The sequence below is a fragment of the Berghia stephanieae genome, chromosome 3, assembly GCF_034508935.2.
Source record: "Berghia stephanieae isolate SIO BIC M18660-M18661 chromosome 3, UCSD_Bste_1.3, whole genome shotgun sequence".
In the NCBI taxonomy this organism is placed as follows: Eukaryota; Metazoa; Mollusca; class Gastropoda; order Nudibranchia; family Aeolidiidae; genus Berghia; species Berghia stephanieae.
In genome coordinates, this window is record NC_088362.1 from 43,201,202 (window position 1) to 43,220,216 (window position 19,015).

The window sequence follows — 19,015 nt, forward strand, 5'->3', positions numbered from 1 at the left end:
TGTTATTATTATTATTATCATCATCATCATCATTATTATTATTATTATTATTATTATTATTATTATTATTATTATTATTATTATTATTATTATTATTATTATTATTATTATTATTATTATTGTACGTATTGGTGGTATTACTATTGTTGTATTTTTTTGTGGTTATTAATGGTATCAGTTTATTGTTTGGTTCCATTTACCATTTTTTTCCACTTTCATGTATGTGGTCATCAAATTGTATGATTTATTGTCGAAAGCCTAAGATTGAATAAACTTTGTAATATCGTATGGTAACCATCATTGTCGACGACATCGTCGTTGTCATCATAATCATCATTATCATCATCATCATCATCATCTACATCATTAACAACAACAACAACAACAACAATATTAACAACAAGTACTACAATAGCAATAAAAACAATATCAACATCATCATAAAATTTCCGTCATCGTCTCCCAACTATCATTCTAACCAACAGCATCACCAAAACCACTACCATAATTACATCCTCCTCCACCGACACCACCACCGCTACCACTATTCCAACCACTACCACCACCGGCACAATCATTCTAATCATCAAGACAGCAATGAAATGCAATTTGAGCTCTGAATTAAACTCGAGTCATATCGCTGTTGTTGCTTCTCGATTAAAACTTTAAGGTTACTACATACTACTGAAAACCAGTAATGTAACAGAAATATTTATCTCGCCGTTGAGGGATTAAAGCAAATCTTTAATTTTTCGAGTGAACGAAATGGACTTGTATTGTCAAGGTGTTGTCGCATTATGTCTCGTCGCTTTATTTTTTTGTTGTATTCTCTTTCGTGATTCATTTTTGATTACGTTTGGAATAATTAAAATCTACTGGTATTGTCATTTCATTGTAAATGTGATTATTTGTGGTTGAAATATTATTTTTTAAAGGTGAAAAAAAAAATAATTTAAAAAAAAATAATTAAAAAATAAATAAATAAATAAATAAATTTTAAAAAAACCAATAAAAAAAATAAAAAAACAAAAAAAATAAAATAAAATTAAAAAAAAAAAATTTAAAAAAATAAAAAATAAATAAATATATATATATATATATCATCTTTGCCCCACCACTGTAAATAGGCTAGAACCGCCACTGAATCTATCATATCTTTGACTAAATTGTATTGAATATAAATCATCATCATCATCATCAGTTCTGAGGCAAACACGAGTATCGGGACCAGTCTACAATTCATATTGGTTTTATATTTTTATCCTGGTGACAGACTTTTATAATCAGTCTAAACATATCGATAGAAGTAGCTTCTGCGGCATCAGCAGGAAGTCTGTTCCATGCTCTGATTGTAGAGGGGAAAAATAGTAACAGTGTACATTTGTCCTAGCTAGTTACAGACTAATTTTGGCTTCATGCCCTCTAGTTTTTCTTGTTACAATTGTTGTATTTTTATACCTGTAAATTGTGGTATCATATACAAAAAGTTTAACTTTGATTTTTATATTGTCAGGGAGGTTAATGATATATATCAAAACAATGTCAAGCCAAATACTGAGCCTTGTGATACTCCTGATGTCACACTACTTATGTCACACGCTTCATTGCTTACTACGACTTACTGTGTTCTTCCATGTACAAAAGCATCAAATCCATAAGTTTTATTTGTCTAATGCTTACATTGTAAAGTTTTTTGAGAAATCGTTGATGTGGAATTTTGACAAATGCCTTAGCAAAATAAAGGAAGATTATGTCAGTTTGTCCACCTTGGTTTAGTTGTGATGAGAGGTTGTGAGTTATAAAGATTAATTTAGTTTCTCAGGAATGTTGCTTACGGAATACATCTTGTGCATTATTTAAGATGTTTTTGACTCAATATATTCAATAATTTATGATCTTATTATATGCTCTGGGAATTTACAGCATATGCATGTCAGTAAGATTGATTGATAGTTTTGAATTGCACCTTTGTTTCCTTTTCAAAAATTTTGTCGATTACATGTTTCCCTATTTTTGGAATTACTCCAGTATCAAAGGAGAGTTGAAAAAGTTTTGAAAATGCGGGTACGAGTTTGTTTGCCACAAGTTTTAATAGTTGAGATGGTATTTTTTGAGGGGGGGGGGGGGGGGGGCTGCTGCTTTTAGATTTGTAAGAAGACTCTCCACTCCTTGCATTATCGGTTTGCTTGTTGGAGTTGATATTGGGTGTTTGCATTATCCTCTTTTTGTTTATTTAGAATGTTGGATTTAATTTTGTTATTTATGTTTATTTTACTTTATCCTTTTAATGGTACAACCCCGGCATTGACAAATTTATGACTCCTTATTAACCTCTACATATTTTTAATATTGTTATCAACAACAAGATTTTAACATACCATTTGAACAGTTTGGAAAGCCATGACGTCAAATAAAAACTACTGAAAATGACCAAAATCATTGATATAGGTAAGGAAGCATAGACAAGTCAAGTAGCAACAAACGCAGCTCTAAAGAATTCTGACTGCGCTCTGTTTTTTGGGAGTTTTTTTGTTGTAAATAATCGTTGGTATGGTATCTATGACTTTGAGGTAAACTGACTGGTTTTGATCTAAAAACAACAAAAAATGCGCACAACAACAATAATGATGATGACGATGATGATGATGATGATGATGATGATGGTCACGATAATAAATATGATGATGATTACATTGACTGTAATGGTGGTGATAATGATGAATGACAATGATGATAATATTGGTGATAAAGAGGTGGACAACGATGAGGATGAGAAAATTATGTTGTTACAATTTAAACATTAATTACTTGCTATAATCAGTCATAAAACAAATTTACAGAACTACATATATAGTGCATGGGCCAGTGGGCGAAACCCTCCCCCCCCCCCTGGGGGAGTTTTCGCCACATGTTTTTTCTGAAACAGCAATATATCTTGAGTATTAATCCGGGTGTTACCGTTTTTTCAAGTGTCATTTACGAGAGTTACGGCCCTTGAAAGGTCATTAGGTGCAATTTTTTGTGAAATCGTTTTTGTGCATAAAATGGTTGTTTATCACCTTAAAATTGTTTCACATACAATCAATAATGGAATTTTATTGTAATTTCTCATTTTTTGCCTCATATCATAAAATATTTTACAAAGCCATATAGCGTTTTTAAATCTTTGATAGCCATTTTCTCTATAATTTGAAAAAAAAATATATTACAGTGTACTTGTTTCACTTCAGGATGAATAAACAAGAGGGATTTTGCACTAGCACAATTCAGGCATGCTTCAGGGACATATAACACAAATTAATCCGGGTGTTACAGTTTTTTCAAGGGTCATTTACGAGAGTTACGGCCCTTGAAAGGTCATTAGGTGCAATTTTTCGTGAACTCATTTTTGTGCATAAAATGATTGTTTATCACCCTAAAATTGCTTCAAATGCAATAAATAGTGGAATTTTATTGTCATTTCTCATTTTTTGCCTCATATCATAAAATATTTTACAAAGCTATATAGGGTTTTTAAATCTTTGATAGCCATTTTCTCTATAATATGAAAAAAAATATATATTACAGTGTATTTGCTTCCTTTCAGTGATATATAGACAAGAGGAATTTTGTACTAGCACAATTCAGGCATGATTAATGGGCATATAACACATATTTCTGAAAGTGTATCCTTTGGTGTAAGCGTAATTTTGTGATTTTTAGACTTAACCCTATTTCACACCATCAGTAATTATTCCTATTTCTTAATTTTGGGGTCCAATGGACCCCCTGACTGTAAAAAGGCAATAAATACAATAACCCCTATTTATAATGCATGGGGTCTAATGGACCCCCCTAGCTGAAGTGAAGAAAATAATGGAAACCCCCTATTTCTCTCTTTGGGGTCTATTGAACCCCAGTGTATTTGTTACTAATTGGTTACTTTTTTGGTATTTTGGCAATGTTTTTGCACTGTATAAAATTATCTGGCTCTGATCAAATTTTTTACTACACTCCTATCCAAGCGAGGTGCAGGACATATGAGTAGTAGGTCTGAAAGACTTGTATGTTCCATGGCCCAAGATGTTTGTTATAATGTCACTTGTGGACAATGGAAAATGCCTAAACATTTACTTCTGGGGATGACTGTGAGGCATTTGACTGGAAGTTTTCAGATTATAAACATCCTTAACCGCTTTGGACATTGCGCATCCCACTCTACTCTTTTGGAACTGGAGACTGCAATGTGCGACAGTGTTGTTGAATGCTCCACAAATCTTCCTTCTGCCGCATTGGCACATCCAAAAATCACCCATTTTGCTGGGATAATTTCGATCTCACAGAGGAGACCACTGATGGGTCTGGCACCACACACTCTACTCATGGCATTATGATCCAAGAAATAAAAGAAGGAAACTTGGAAAGAAAAATAGAGCAACAAAATGTCACGACTGGAAAAACAAAGAAAAGGTCAGCAACTTTCAAACCCATCCAAATCCAGCCTTGCTTTGCAACTCGAAGAGCAGAACCTTCTCTGACTGTTTCCACAACAACAGTAGAAAACAATCAAGAAAGACAGCTGCACCAAGATAATTTTCTGTGGGTGTTCTGTAGGATGAAGTTGAATTCAGACGGAGAACGTTTCCCTGGCTGGAAAGGTTGGCTTTCATCAACAACTCCAAACCCCCAAAATGAAAATGAAACCAACATGCCTTCAATTGTTGAATATATGCCTGTCATAAATGCTCCCATAACTGAAGCAGCTACAGTACAGAAGGTGCTACAACTATCTTGGGAGGCAACACAAGAGCTTGGTCAGCCATATACATTTGTAACATTTGACCTTGCTGTAGCAAAGAAAGCTTACGATATTGTCTGGCAAAACCCACAGCTTTACAAAACAGTCATTATTCACCTGGGTGTCTTTCACACCATAATGTCATATCTTGGTGCCCTGGGAAAGCTCCAAAGTGGATCTGGTTTTGAAGAAATTGTGACTGAAGCAGGGCTATGTCACATGGTTCTATGGATAGGTTTATGAGTGGAAAGAACTACAACAGGGATATACGAGTGCATGTGTCTGTTTTGGAGGCTCTAGAGAGGCTTCTGCTTGCAAAATTTGAGCAGGACACGGATTCAAAACTCAGTAAAGACCTCATGTCTTACATAAAGGAATTCACCGAAGGAATTTCAAGCCATACAGCTAATAAAATTCTCCAGTCAACTGTGTATGCTGAGTTATTTTCCCAGTATGAAGCCTTCAAAGAGAGTGTCCGCTCAGGAAAGTACGGAAAAACTGCACAATACTGGATCCAATACATGGACAGAGTTTGGCTTCTCCTCCAGTTTCTGCGAGCTACAAAGACAAACAACTTTCTTTTTCATATATCTTGTTTAAAAGAACTGTGCCCACTGCTTTTTACCATGAATCACCACAATTATGCCAAGTATCTCAGTGTATATTTTGTGTCACTAGCCAACCTGATTCATTCCCACCCAGGGGCAGAAGAAATTTTACAAGATAATGGATTTAGTGTCTCCAGATCAAGGACGCCTGCTGGAAGAATAGCAGTTGATATGACCATTGAACAAACAATAAACAAACATGCAAAGACAAAAGGAGGTATTGTTGGATTCAGCAAGAGTCTTCCAAGCTATTACCGTTGGAGTGTAACAAGACACAATCGAGTAGAATATGTATCAGCAACCCAAAGAATGATCAGCAACAACAACTGTATGGATATAGACACCCACAAAGAATTGAGCCTTGCAGAAAAAAGACAAAGTGAAAAGCGAGTGCAAAAGATCCTCCAGGCATTTTCAGCATTTATCAATCCCTTTGAAGTTGAAGATGGTCTGGTCAGTCTAGCTTCAGGAATGAAAGTGCAAGAGGATGTTGCTGATGCCCTGCTAGCCGTGGAAAAAACAGGAAAAAGATTGTTTGAAAGTTTTGTTGAAAACAGACTGAAGGAAAAGACTGTAGAATTTCACAAGCCATTAGAAAGGAACAAGACCAAGACATTTGCATCATTGAGGAAAGTGGTAACAGTGAAAAAAGACATGAACGTGGTCAAAATCAAGGCACAAAGAAATTTATTTGGCCAGCTTCTTGTTTTGTCCCAAGAGCACAGTGTTGATCTTCAAAATGTTCTTCAATATCCTCTAACACCTACTCCATGGTCGCTGGCTTCATCAGATGGTTTACCTCTGAAGACCAACAAAGCAACTCTGTTGCACAAGCTCACGCCTGACAATTCATTAATGTTCGAGGATTATGCAAAAAAACAAACAAACACCGTTTACATTTTTGATGGCAATGCACTGTTACAAACTCTGTCAGCAATCCCAAATACATTTGGTGAAGTAGCCAAACTTACATTTTCCTCCTTACCACAAGCAGCTTGTGTACACTTTGTGACTGATACTTACATAGAAGATTCAATCAAAGGTTGTGAGAGATTGAGGAGAGGATCTTCTGAAGATAATGCATACTTGTTAAGAGGATCTGCAACAACAGTGCCCAGACGTTGGAAATCATTTCTCAGCTGCGTTGATAACAAAAGATCCCTTATCAGGTTTCTCCTCAAGGAATGGGAAAGTAACGAATATGCAAAGAAACTGAGAAACAGGGAAATCTTTGTCTGTGAAAAGAGATGCACCTTACTTTACAGTGACACGGATGAATTTACCACAGCTGTACCTTGTCTAGATCTCTACTCATCACAGGAAGAGGCAGACACACGAATTATACTGCACTGTCAATATGCTTCCCGCCAACCAAACTGTGAAACAATTGTTGTCAGATCACCAGACACGGATGTCTTCTTACTTCTCCTTTCATTCTCAGAGACAATTGGAAAGACCCTGATTTTTGATACTGGCTGTGGCAACAACAGGCGACAAATCAATGTCTCTCAGATAACAAAGACTTTGTCTAAACAGATGTGTGATGCATTACTTGGTGTCCATGCATTCACAGTATGTGACACAACAAGTTGCTTTGCTGGGCAAGGAAAGCTGAAAGCTCTAAAATTTCTTCAAAAGGAGGAAGATCTTAGAATTCTGTTCTCCAGATTTGGAACATCAGCAGCTGTTTCGAGTAATGACTGTCTCATGTTAGAGTCATTTGTGTGCAAGCTGTATGGCAAAACCTCATGCACAAGTGTCAACAAAGTGAGGTATGACATAGTTCGCCAGCGTTTCAAAGGAAAGAAAGGTACCATTTCATGCAGTGGTGGAATTGATCTGTGTCAGATGCCTCCTTGTAGTCAAGTATTGTCACTGCACATATCAAGAGCCAACTTTCAAACTCTCATTTGGAGGAATGCAGTGTGCCAGAATCCTAGCATTCCAAAACCAGAGGATAACGGTTGGCAGAGAAATTCTGCAAATGAATTGGAAGTACAGTGGTTCAAAGATGCTTTCATTCCAGATGAGTTGCAGGAAATTGTGTATGAAGAAAGCTGCACCAGTACTGACGAAGATACATATGCCGAGGATGGTAGTGATAGCTTTGACAGTGATTTCCTTGACGACACTTCAGAGGACGAAGAGGATTTTGCTACTGATGATGAGGATATGTAATAAATTGGTGAGCAGTGCAAACTGTTAAGGAGTAAAGCATGTTTGCAAAACACATAAGGATATTGTTTTTATGTACTTACTGCATCTTGAATCAAGAATCCCTTTTGAGTATCAATTATTCTTCATAATATAACAATGCGATTTCGTTCAAAAGTCTTCGGTAATGATGCTTCACTTGGGTTGTGAACAAATTAGTCTTTTTTCATGATTTATCTATTGTTTTTACCACACCTTCAACTTACTTTTAAATGTGACAACTGGACATCAATACCATGTTTAAAAAGAATGAAAATTATGATGAATTTGGCATCCCACAAAGTGGAGAAAAATTTAAGGGTTGCGTACACTTTTAGTTTTTCCTGTGACGTAGAAATATGAAGGTTGTGGTTGAGGCTTGGGCCATAGCTTTCTTCAGTGCTACATTTTTAATGAACATGCTGTTTTTGGCCATATTTAAAATAATTTTTGTGTAAAACACTGAAATAGCCCATAAGTTTAGATATGACACTTCATGAGATTACTGACAAATTGTTTCAACTTTCTGTGAATCTATATAATATTTACAAATTGAAAGCTTGTGCACATAGTTTGATAGTATATTCAATTTCCTTCAGTTTGATACCCAATTTGCATATATTTGAATTAATATTGTAGTCTCCAGAGCCTTTGAAAGAAATGTTGTCTCTTTTTTGCAAGGGGACACAACTCACTTTTTTCAAAGGGCCATAACTCTCTTAAATGACACTTATTTTTACGGTAACAGTGGAATTTGTATGGCCAATAAGTTCTATTATTTGAAAAACATAGTGGCATAAACTCCCAAAGGGGGGGGAGGGGGGGTCCCAGTGGCCTAAGCACTAATATCCCACTGTCCATATTTTACTTTTACTTTGCATAATTATGGATAAATGGCAAGACATTGAGTGAACAAATGTTTACTTTGTCCTGATCCAGTACAAATTCTTCAACATCTTCAGCAGATATGCAGAGATAGTGGCTGACCAAGGACATGATATGTTTGCACATTTTATTCATACTTGATTGGCGTTCCTCTCTACTTTCCTTTGCAGCAAACTGTATTGAAAAATAAACCAAATACAAAAATCTAGTTCATCTGGAGACAAAGTCATCTTGTGCATGTAAAAAGTATTTAAAAATAATCAGAAAAAAAAACTCATTTGCATTAAAGGCTTCCTAATTATCAGACAGTTTACTATATCAATCCATCAATCAACCAGTAAATAAAAAATGAATGTTATTTAGGACAGAATATACGTGGCAATTTAGAAAGCTCTATGGAGGATAAGCCATTATGTTAAAAAAAAAAAAAAAGAAAGAAAGAGGATAGAAAATCATAATAGTCTGTGATAAAATAAGATAAATCTGATCAATGCTTTAAGGAAATTACCTTATGGTGCTTTCTGCTGTCAATGGAGAATATCAACTATGCAAAAAATATAGCAAAATCAAATTTACAAATGCTCACATATTCATTTCATCCAACAAGACACACTTTCCATGTCAAATGCCGGTTACTTTCTGAGATACAAAGTTGTATCATGAAAAAGACATGAAAGAGTACAGAACTCGGAATGAAGTTCTAGCAACAGATGATTCTGAATCTGAATGTTACTAGGTACCGCAAGAAACAATTCATAAATATTTAAAAAGTGTTTTCTTATTATATTCATAAAGCATTCTGATAGTCATGGAAAGCACATTTTAAATTTTCAAAATCCATACATAAATAAGAAAATGATAGCATATTCATTGTTCAAGAACTTAAAAATTATACACCAAAAAGATTTACCATACTTGTGAAATACATTTTTAAAGCGCAGTGACTAGAGAAATAAAAGATAACAAGATTTGAGACAGACACAAATATTTTCCTAAATCTGTCTGTTGAAATTCCCCCAAAACACTCTCAAAGGTAAATGTTTTGGCCTCTAGCATGATGAAATAGCATATTCCATATACTAAATGAACATGATCATATAAAATGACATGTAATTCACGTCAACGGGTAGAGATTACTCCAGGAAGAGGTCCAATCTTTTTTTCAGATATGTTCTTCAAATGGTCTTTGCAAAATAAAGAATTGAACATAAGGAAACAAACCATTTTGCACATTGGCAGAAAAATAGCTATAATCACGAGCAAAATGAAAAAAAAAAAAAGATAAAATATCTCACAAAATAATGCAGATAGAAGAAAAATATCCCATGATTATAGTTAACCGGACCTGCTGAATTAAAAAATCATCTTAACTTTTTGGTAAAGTCAATATTTCCATCTCAAATGCCACTCAAATCGATGTCTTGCATTGTGCTCAATGCTGCTTAGGCATTAATCACACCAAAGGCTCATTGGAAACAAATTTAGGATCATTTATTCGTCGCCTTTTGCAAATATCACATTGTTAGACTCCAGTGAGCCCATTGTTAAAGCATATAAATAGATGCTCTTAAATAAGGCAAAATTTCAAAGGCTAGGAAATGTGATTTGTGATCAATGTACTCGTTTGTTACTTGCACAATTACTGTCAACAGACTTTGACAAAGTCACCAACTCCATCTGATGATAAATTTTCCTTTTAGATTATCTAAATCAGTTTGATGTTTCAGTTTAATCCAATTATAAACTCAACTCTGTTTAACCCTCTCCTTACCACCTGCAGCAAAATCGTCACATTTGTTACGACACAATATACATTTTGTCTTATTCAGATTTATTTTGTACATCACAAACTTTGAAGAATGATCTTAGTTTAATTAATAAGTTGTTTTGTAGAGAGCTTATTTGAGTTTTAAAAATCCATGTTTCCTGCTGGGCAAGCCTGCCATTTTGGGAAAATACTGAAAATGGTCGGTAAGGAGAGAGTTAATGTAGTTCTAAAATAATTGTTTGGTCTTGTAGTTACAAATTCCCTAAAAATTGTGTATCTATAAGGAAGAAAAACATCTGAGTCTGAGGCTAATTTGTTTCTATTGCTGTCTCCCCATGTTAGGAAAGGCCCTAAAATATTCTACCTTTTCCAAGAAAACTCACCTGTGACTGCTCAACGCTATTAGCACTCAAGCTGGTCATGGACATGACTCGTGTTCTGGACGGCATGCTGTCACCCATTTTGTTGGTTTCTGACGGCATCTCTTTAAATTATTAAAAATAATTGGGATTGACATCCACACATAAGTGGAATGAATTTAATTAATAATAATTGTTAATAAAACATACACACACACACACACACACACACACACACACACACACACAACACATACACAATCACAATGTAAACCCTAAATTAATACATATCAAAATGTATTATTTTGTTTTACGACATGAATTATGATCTTTTTTTAAATTTTTATGTGAGCTTTAACCCATTCACTACTGTGCAATATGAGTTTCACTTGCTTAGTTTACCCCTGGTATCAGCAGTTTTTCTATCTATATTATATTGATTGCAGAAACATAAGAGAAGAAAAATTGGTCCTTTGATCATTTTCATCTGTTTCTTGGGCTAAATTTTGACCATGTGGTCACCAAAGGGTTAAGCAACAGTAATATAACTGTTTAGATTTGATTGATTGTGAACAGAACTGTAAAAGAACAATGTTGGGCTCTCAACACAACTAAGATTAGATCCACACCTCAACTGTATGCACTAAGAGATGATTTTACACACTTCCCTCTATCAATCAAATAATGATTGGGTAGCTTGGTTTGTTAGGTCTTCTTCCTCTTCTATTGACACTGTCAGAGTATTACCGTTAATGTTGTATATCCAATAAATATAAAAATAAATAAATAAATAAATTAATAAATTAATAAAAAACACAATGGTAGCTAATAGTCTGCAGTAGTGCCGCGCTGAAGACCGGTCTGGACCGGCGGTCCCACGGTCTTTTAGCTGTGAACCGGAGACCGGTCCCATAGGGGAAGACCGGCAGCGGTCCTCACTTCTTATCACCTTTCAACGGTCTCGCGCCATAGCCTACTACTTCCCCAGCGATTCGTTGCCTCGGTAGCCTATCTTCCACCAATCACCACCCATCCCACTTAATTAATCGCACCCACCCCCCTTTGCCATACACTAAACGACACAGACGACCATAGAGGCAGACAACCACCTCCCTCCACTCCACAAACCGCCCTTTCGGGTGTGAGATGGGGGGAACAGGAGGCGCACGCCTTGGACGATTCCATTATACGGGTAAATTTCAAAATTTACTACACCATAATGATCGCAATGACAATGATCTATGATGAAGGCATGACCCCTCTTTCTAATGGGTTATTGTTTGAAATGCATGTGACTACTAAAGATGTGTGTGTTTGTGTGTGTGTGTGTGTGTGTGTCGAACCTAGCAAGTAGCAAGTCCGATTTTTTGTTTTCTTTTGTCCATCTCTTGTCAGCCACTCCTTTCTATCGCATTGTTGTCATTTAAAATAATACAATAATATTAAAATTTCGTTTGGTGTTTTAACTAATCAAATAATATGAGTTTTATTAGTTTCTTCCTTCCAAAAAAACCCAGTTTTTACGTCTGTATTTAAAAAAAGTCCGATAGAATATTTGGGGACCCCGATAGCTCAGTTGATAGAGCACTCTCTTTATACGCAAAGGGCCAGAGATCGATCCCGGGTGCAGTCGAGTTTTTTCTGAATCCCTGTCTACTCAGCAGTGAATGGGTAGCTGGGTTTGTTAGATCTGGCGAAAAGTCACCATGGACCCCACTTATTACTTATTAACTTATTACCGCTGCATCCACCCCCTCTTACTATAACTTCACGTCTCTCTCTTACTCTTCAATGCTCGCTGCCCTCTAATGTGTGTGTGTGTGGGGGGGGGGGGGGGGGAGGGGTTGCCTGTGTGTATCAACGCCACGAACAACTCGATCAACGCCTTGGACGATGCCATTATCTCCGTTAATGGGGATAAATTTCAAATTTTATTAAATTATCGAAGTAACAATGAAGTACGGTGAGCAAATAAAGAAGGCATCACCCCTCTTCTCTAATTAGGTTACAATTTGAAATGAGTGTGACTACTCCGTGTGTTTTACTCCTGTAGACCACGGTTTTCATCGTGTAGCGGTCTTTAACGGTTCAAGAATGAACGATCCCATGGTCCCAAAGGTCAAAACGGTTCGAACTTCCAACAGTCTCTCAGGAATGTTCAATGTCGAAAAGGACCGCCGGTCCTAGGACCGGTCCTTGCGGTTTTCATTTCCCAGGGACCGTAGGACCGTGGTCCTTAAGCTTGCCAAGGACCGCCCCGCACTAGTCTGCAGTCTATCTTTAAAGATCTTAATATTGCTCAAAAGATTGACGCCAGCAGGTAAGTTGTTCAATAAGAGGAACGTGTTTGGGAAAAAGAGTGAGATGCTGTCAATATTGGATGGAGGAATGTTACAAGGTTGGTGCCCGGACTACCTCGTGTGTATTAGATTTCATTTGATATTGATCTTTTGTTATCCCTATAAAACCCTTTAACCATTTGTACACAGCTGTTATTATAGTCCCAACCTGTATTTCATGATAAATAGAAAGTACTTTGTGATAGACCAGCAACCTGTCCAAAGAGTAGCTAAGCCAAAATCTGAACCATTTCCCTATCTTGAGTATGTCTCAGTCATTTGAAGAAAATCTAAAATCCTTGTTGTTTCTAACAATCTGAGCGAGTTAGGAAACCTGCATTATTTTTGGACTTTAAAAAATATACCTTCATTGGCAAAAGCCACTTCTAAAACCTACCACTAAAAAAACAAAAAAATAGAACCTTACTGTTATAGAAGTTATCCTACACACACACTCGTCATTCAATTTTCTTATCTGATGTCTGTATCAGACTCTGAAAGAATTACACACAGGGTCATCTGTGGTCAGGCTGAAAGGATATAGCCTCGTGGATAGATTGCTTTTTCAAGGTTTAAATTATCAAAATGAATTTTTAATGAATTTTAAAAAAAGAGTTATTTCCTAACCCGCTATAAATTAATTGTAATAAACCCCTGGCAATATTGCTGATCTAATATCAAAACATGAATTAATACAATATGAAGTGGTGCAGGAAAGTGATTGCACCATACGCTGCTTGGAATCATTCCTTCACTCACTCAACCCCTCTCTTTTTCACAGACTAGCCAAATTCTCGACATTAAAGTTTATTTCAATGACAACCCTCTCAGCTTTAAATAACATGAGAGTTAAAGCATTGCAGTTCAAAGTGTAAGTTTCTTATCCATCATCATTACAATAACACTCCAAAAGAGGCTAGTCATTTGTACATATTTTGTTTACATTGATCAAACCCATTAATGGGCTCAGTTCTCTAAATGAAGTTCTTTTATTCCATAATGCCATTCTTCTTTACTACTTTGATATATCTTATTGATGTGTTTTGAGAGGTTTTATTATTTGTTTTTGTTTTGGTCCTGTTACATATAAGATTATGGTCCAATATGGTCAACTAAATGGCTCAATGTTTTTATACTCTCATGTATGTAAATAGTCATGTTAGGCATAACTGATTTGGTGTTTGTGGGTCCACTTTGAATATTTGGCATAGATTTCGTTCATCTTTTTCGTGGAAATGCATACATACGTACATACATACATGATAGGTATAACATAAATACATTATACATACATAGATACAAACATATATAATAAAATAGGTGCATTCAATCATACACATATTTCGGAAGGCCTGCCTGCACATTATAAATCACTTCTAATATAGATTAGACCAGATATATCTTAAATCATTACATACACACATGCATACATATATTCATATATTAACGAATTCATTCAGTACTCAAGAAAAGTTTTGTAGTTTGTCTTCATTTGAAATTTAATATCTATTGATACGGACTTGACTCGTATATAATATTTCATAAACTTACAATCTGAATTATCAAATTAAAAGTCCCACTGAGTCCCAGTCAATTAAATAACTTAGAATAAGTTACTAACTGTACTGTAAGAAGTATCTGAAGCTGTTCAAATTCAAAGATTGTCACTTGCACTTTGAAAAACCATTCCAAATGGCGTCACACCTTGTAGCACACATAAACTTCGGAGGAAGTATCTCGACCAATTAATATTGATTTGTAAGTCGAATCATTGAGGGTAAATCCTCTTATTTCCTTTTAGCTACCTCAGCATGAGATTACTAAAACTTAGATGAGTGACGTCACCTATGGTAACGGAGAAGCTACCAACAAAGCCGATTTCGAGTTAAAAACAAGAACTATTTGCAGCCCATAATTGCGTCCGGTTATCAGACCTGCAAATATATTCCCACCCCGGCATAGGGGTTAGCCTATGGAATAAATAATTCTTTTTGTCATTTCATTTTCCATCTTAAATAAATGAATAAATAAATCAATCAATTAATTTATAATTAAATCATTTAACTGGTTCATATAGAACGCGCAATTTCAACTTCGATCCGGAAGGAAATGGAAATCGACAGTAGAAGTCCGAAAGTGGAGTCAGAGGTAAAACTAAAGAAAAAGAAAGTGTGTATGTAACCCTTCGAAGGTGGAATATGGATGTTATTTGTTCTCGTAGTAGGCATGCGTGGGGTCATTTTGACTGACCCACAAGATATCGGAGAGAAAACATAAGTTTCCAAGACGCGGACATAATTTTCTTCGATTTTTCTGCAAGCTCACATAAGAGATGATCAAATCTGAATGAAAATTAAGAAGAAATTAAGATCACGCTTCATCATCTTCTTCAAATTAATTGACCCAATCAGACCTAGTTGACCTAGTCAGAGTGAGTATTGATGTCGATGCCCCCCCCCCCCCCATGAAGTTCTCTAGTACCTACCCATTAGTTCACGATGCCCCTCGCCCTCAATGTTACTCTTCAAATCGTTTGTAGTGCTTCTTTAATTGTCTCAAAATTATACAAATATCAGGAAAATGTATCCTTGGGGAAAACATGTTTGCTTAATAACTTAGTAAAAATTGACGTAAACATCAGGTGGGGGAATATCAAAAATTAAATATTAAACCCAGATTCATATGTTATCATAGGAACTGAAACATGACTAAACGAAAATATTAAAAACTTAGAACTAATTTTGGTGATTATTATTATCTTGAATGATAGAGTTTATGACGTTTGACAGTTGTCGGAAATTGTTTAAATGAAAACACTTAATTTATTTATATCCTACTGCGGATCTTATATGTACAGCGAACAAACACGATAGTAAAACATGGAAGATATTCTGACAGTTTCGCCCTTATGAGGAGCTTGCAATTTTTTCTTAGAATTTGGAGCCACACAATATTTGTGATGCAGTGATCAGTACAAGCGAGCAGTTGGCGTTTGGTTCGTGATCATATCACGACAGCTATCTATGTTTTTAGTATGAACATTGATTAAGTCATCAAGACAGCACACACTTGTTTGAATTTGAATAAACTTATCTTTAATTTGATAGCTAGATAGCTATATTTTATATAAATATTTTAATAAACCTTGTATTTGTAAGTTAGATTTACTTATATCAAAGAGAACTCAAAAATCCACAAAAACTATCCAACCACTAGTTTTCCTCAACTTCTCAACCTCACCTCACTGATCCTCATTCATTTTCACTTCTCATCTCCTCCCCTTAATTATTGTTATTTATTTTATTTTTTACATAAACATTATTGATTATGAAACACGAAACAAAAAAAAAAGAAGGTTTAAAATCATGGTACTTGAGGATAGCCTAAAAAATACTTTGAATAGTCCGTCACCAAACAAAACAAAACAAAAAAAAAAAATAATAACAAACAAACAAACAAACAACAACAAAAAAGGAAAAGAAAAACCGTCCTCCATCTTGGATAACAAGGGTATTTTTTCTTCATGTCATGTGTCATTGTCTGAACTATATTTATCTTGTCACCAGTCTAATGTCAATGTTATGAGCTCAGTAATGATCGGTATGGCAGTAAGAGTGTTTATAGCGCCTTTTAGATGTGATTCATTATGTGCCTCTCTCTCTCTCTCTCTCTCTCTCTCTCCCTCTCTCTCTCTCTCTCTCTCTCTCTCTCTCTCTCTCTCTCTCTGTGTGTGTGTGTGTATTTGTACGCGCGAGCGTCTGTGTGTATGTGTATGTATATGCTTATGCCTGTGTTTCGGAAGAGGGTGTTTTTCTTTGCATTTTGTGGGATTGACAAAGAAGAATTCAAATGATGTTTTTAGACCAAGGTATCATTGTAAAACTCCACCCAATATACTGAGACTCCAGAATTTATGGGCTCTGTCATTATGCATTTACTTGGAAAACCACGCCTATGGATCGCACTCAGTCCTCGGACAAAGTCCTGTGAAAATTTATCATCTTTCAGGAAAGCCTGAAGACTGAGTTGTTCCGTGAGGCTTTTTTCTTTATTTATTTATTTATTTTTTTTAATGAAATAGATGTTCTTAGATTTTGTTTCTGTATTCATGCTTATTATGTGGTGTCGTGATTTAAAATTAATTATTTTTATGATAAAATATTTTTCTTATGTAAAGTGCCGCAGAGCACAATTAGTGTGGATGTTTAGGCTCTATATAAATTCATTATTTACTATTTACTATTTAATATTGCTATACATCACTATTGTGCTACTCTGCGGCTTAAGCCTGGATATTCCAGTTTTCATAATCTCAAATACAAAAACTGACCCCAACAAACTCCTTTCCCCAAGCTAAAAGAATAATTTTAAAAAGGTGTTCCACAAACGACGAGGTATTTACGCAAATGTACATTGATAGTGCCGTTGGTGTATTGGGTTGTTTTTTTTTGCGGGGGGGGGGGAGTTCTTCATCTTTTCTTTTCTTTTTCTTTCTTTTTTTTTCAGTGAGGGTGAATGCGTCACAGAGAACAAATAAAGATAACATTACATAGACGAGATCCTAAACTTCCTTTCGATGTGTATTTGATCTATTTGTCGAAATATTCTTCTTAAAATAACGAAGGAGGTGGCCATTTTTTTTTTTCGACAGCCCTTGTAATAAAGTAGCCGGACTGCAGAAGATTGTCACTCATGGTCACATTATGCTAGAAAGAACTTCATAACTTCACTATAACATTATCAACATAAAGCTATTTAGAACAGAAGAACAAGATGTATGTGAGGTCATCACTTTAAAGGCAAGACTAAACATATATACTCTCTCTCTCTCTCTCTCTCTCTCTCTCTCTCTCTCTCTCTCTCTCTATCTATCTATCTATCTATCTATCTTTGTGTGTATGTGTGTGTATTCAATGTTTGTTTGCTTGGAATTTTGTTGTTTTAAAAAGTGGTTTTACGGCGCTTGCGATACATTTTAATCATTTCAGTAAATAGGGAGAAATTGGATAGTCAAAACATTATAGATTTTTACAATAAAACCACTTGAGAAAAGGTTAGACAAAGAGGACTGGTTTAAACAGGGAACATGCAGATCCAAAGAGCATACTCTCAGTGTGCTTAGGTTGAGATAACCTAAGTTTCATCCAGGCATAAACACTAAGAGGAATACACTCAAAGTTTTACAAATCATCATATATTTTTTTTAAAGATATAGATAACAGTACATTAAATAAAGCTGATTTTACGAGAAAAAATGTCATCTCCCAAAACTATAATTATAAATTTGAACGTTTCCCTCCCAGCAAGGACTATGGTAAAGGCCAGGGCCGACATGCACTTATTTGCATGTCTGATAACCTAATTCTTTATAGGTTCATTGCTGTAATGGAAATGTCAAATAATCTCATTCCAAAACAAGTTGGAAAGCAGATATAAGAGGAATAAACGACATAGCAAGTGCCTTCCTGCCCACATGGGCGGACAAAAGACCACACCCAGTGTGTGTTCATTCGTATATATACCTATAGGACAGCATATACACTTCTTAATTATAATAATAATAATAATAATAATAATAATAATAATAATAATAATAATAATAATAATAATAATAATATATGATATGATGATGATGATGATGATGATGATAAAGATGTATGAGAGATGAAGAGAGATGAAGAAAGAGAGAGAGAGAAGAAAAAGAAGAAGAAGAAGAAGAAGAAGAAGAAGAAGAAGAAGAAGAAGAAGAAGAAAGAAAGAAAGAAAGAAAGAAAGAAAGAAAGAAAGAAAGAAAGAAAAGAAACTCTATCGTGTAGGTACTCCACATCTTGGTTGAATGATAAAAAATAATCCAAAAACCGTTAGTAAACTCTATGCTCGACGATAATTTGAATAACTTTTGTTCCATTATTATTATAAAATTTGCTGTTGTAGATATATTGTGGTCTTCTGATTTGTGTTCACCATATTAAAAATCAAGAGCACAAAATATCTACAACAAATCCCGTAGATTACCCAAGTGCGACGTGTGCAGGTCTGACATCCGAACGCCAAGTTCAACACTGTTGTAATGGACAATAATTTGC

General features: G+C 35.2%; 1 protein-coding gene across 1 annotated transcript in view; it reads right to left on the minus strand.

The window, feature by feature from the left end:
• Positions 1–14,766, minus strand: part of LOC144969243 (dynein axonemal heavy chain 8-like) — a 113,132-nt gene extending 98,366 nt beyond the window's left edge. Inside the window, exons 1-3 of the mRNA XM_078908355.1 lie at positions 14,481–14,766; positions 10,615–10,715; positions 8,503–8,637 (exon numbers count right to left, since the gene is read on the minus strand). Coding sequence (XP_078764481.1) covers positions 8,503–8,637; positions 10,615–10,713 — 234 coding nt within the window. The 5' untranslated portion in view covers positions 10,714–10,715; positions 14,481–14,766. The remainder of the gene's footprint in view (positions 1–8,502; positions 8,638–10,614; positions 10,716–14,480) is intronic.
• Between the last annotated feature and the right edge of the window lie 4,249 nt (positions 14,767–19,015).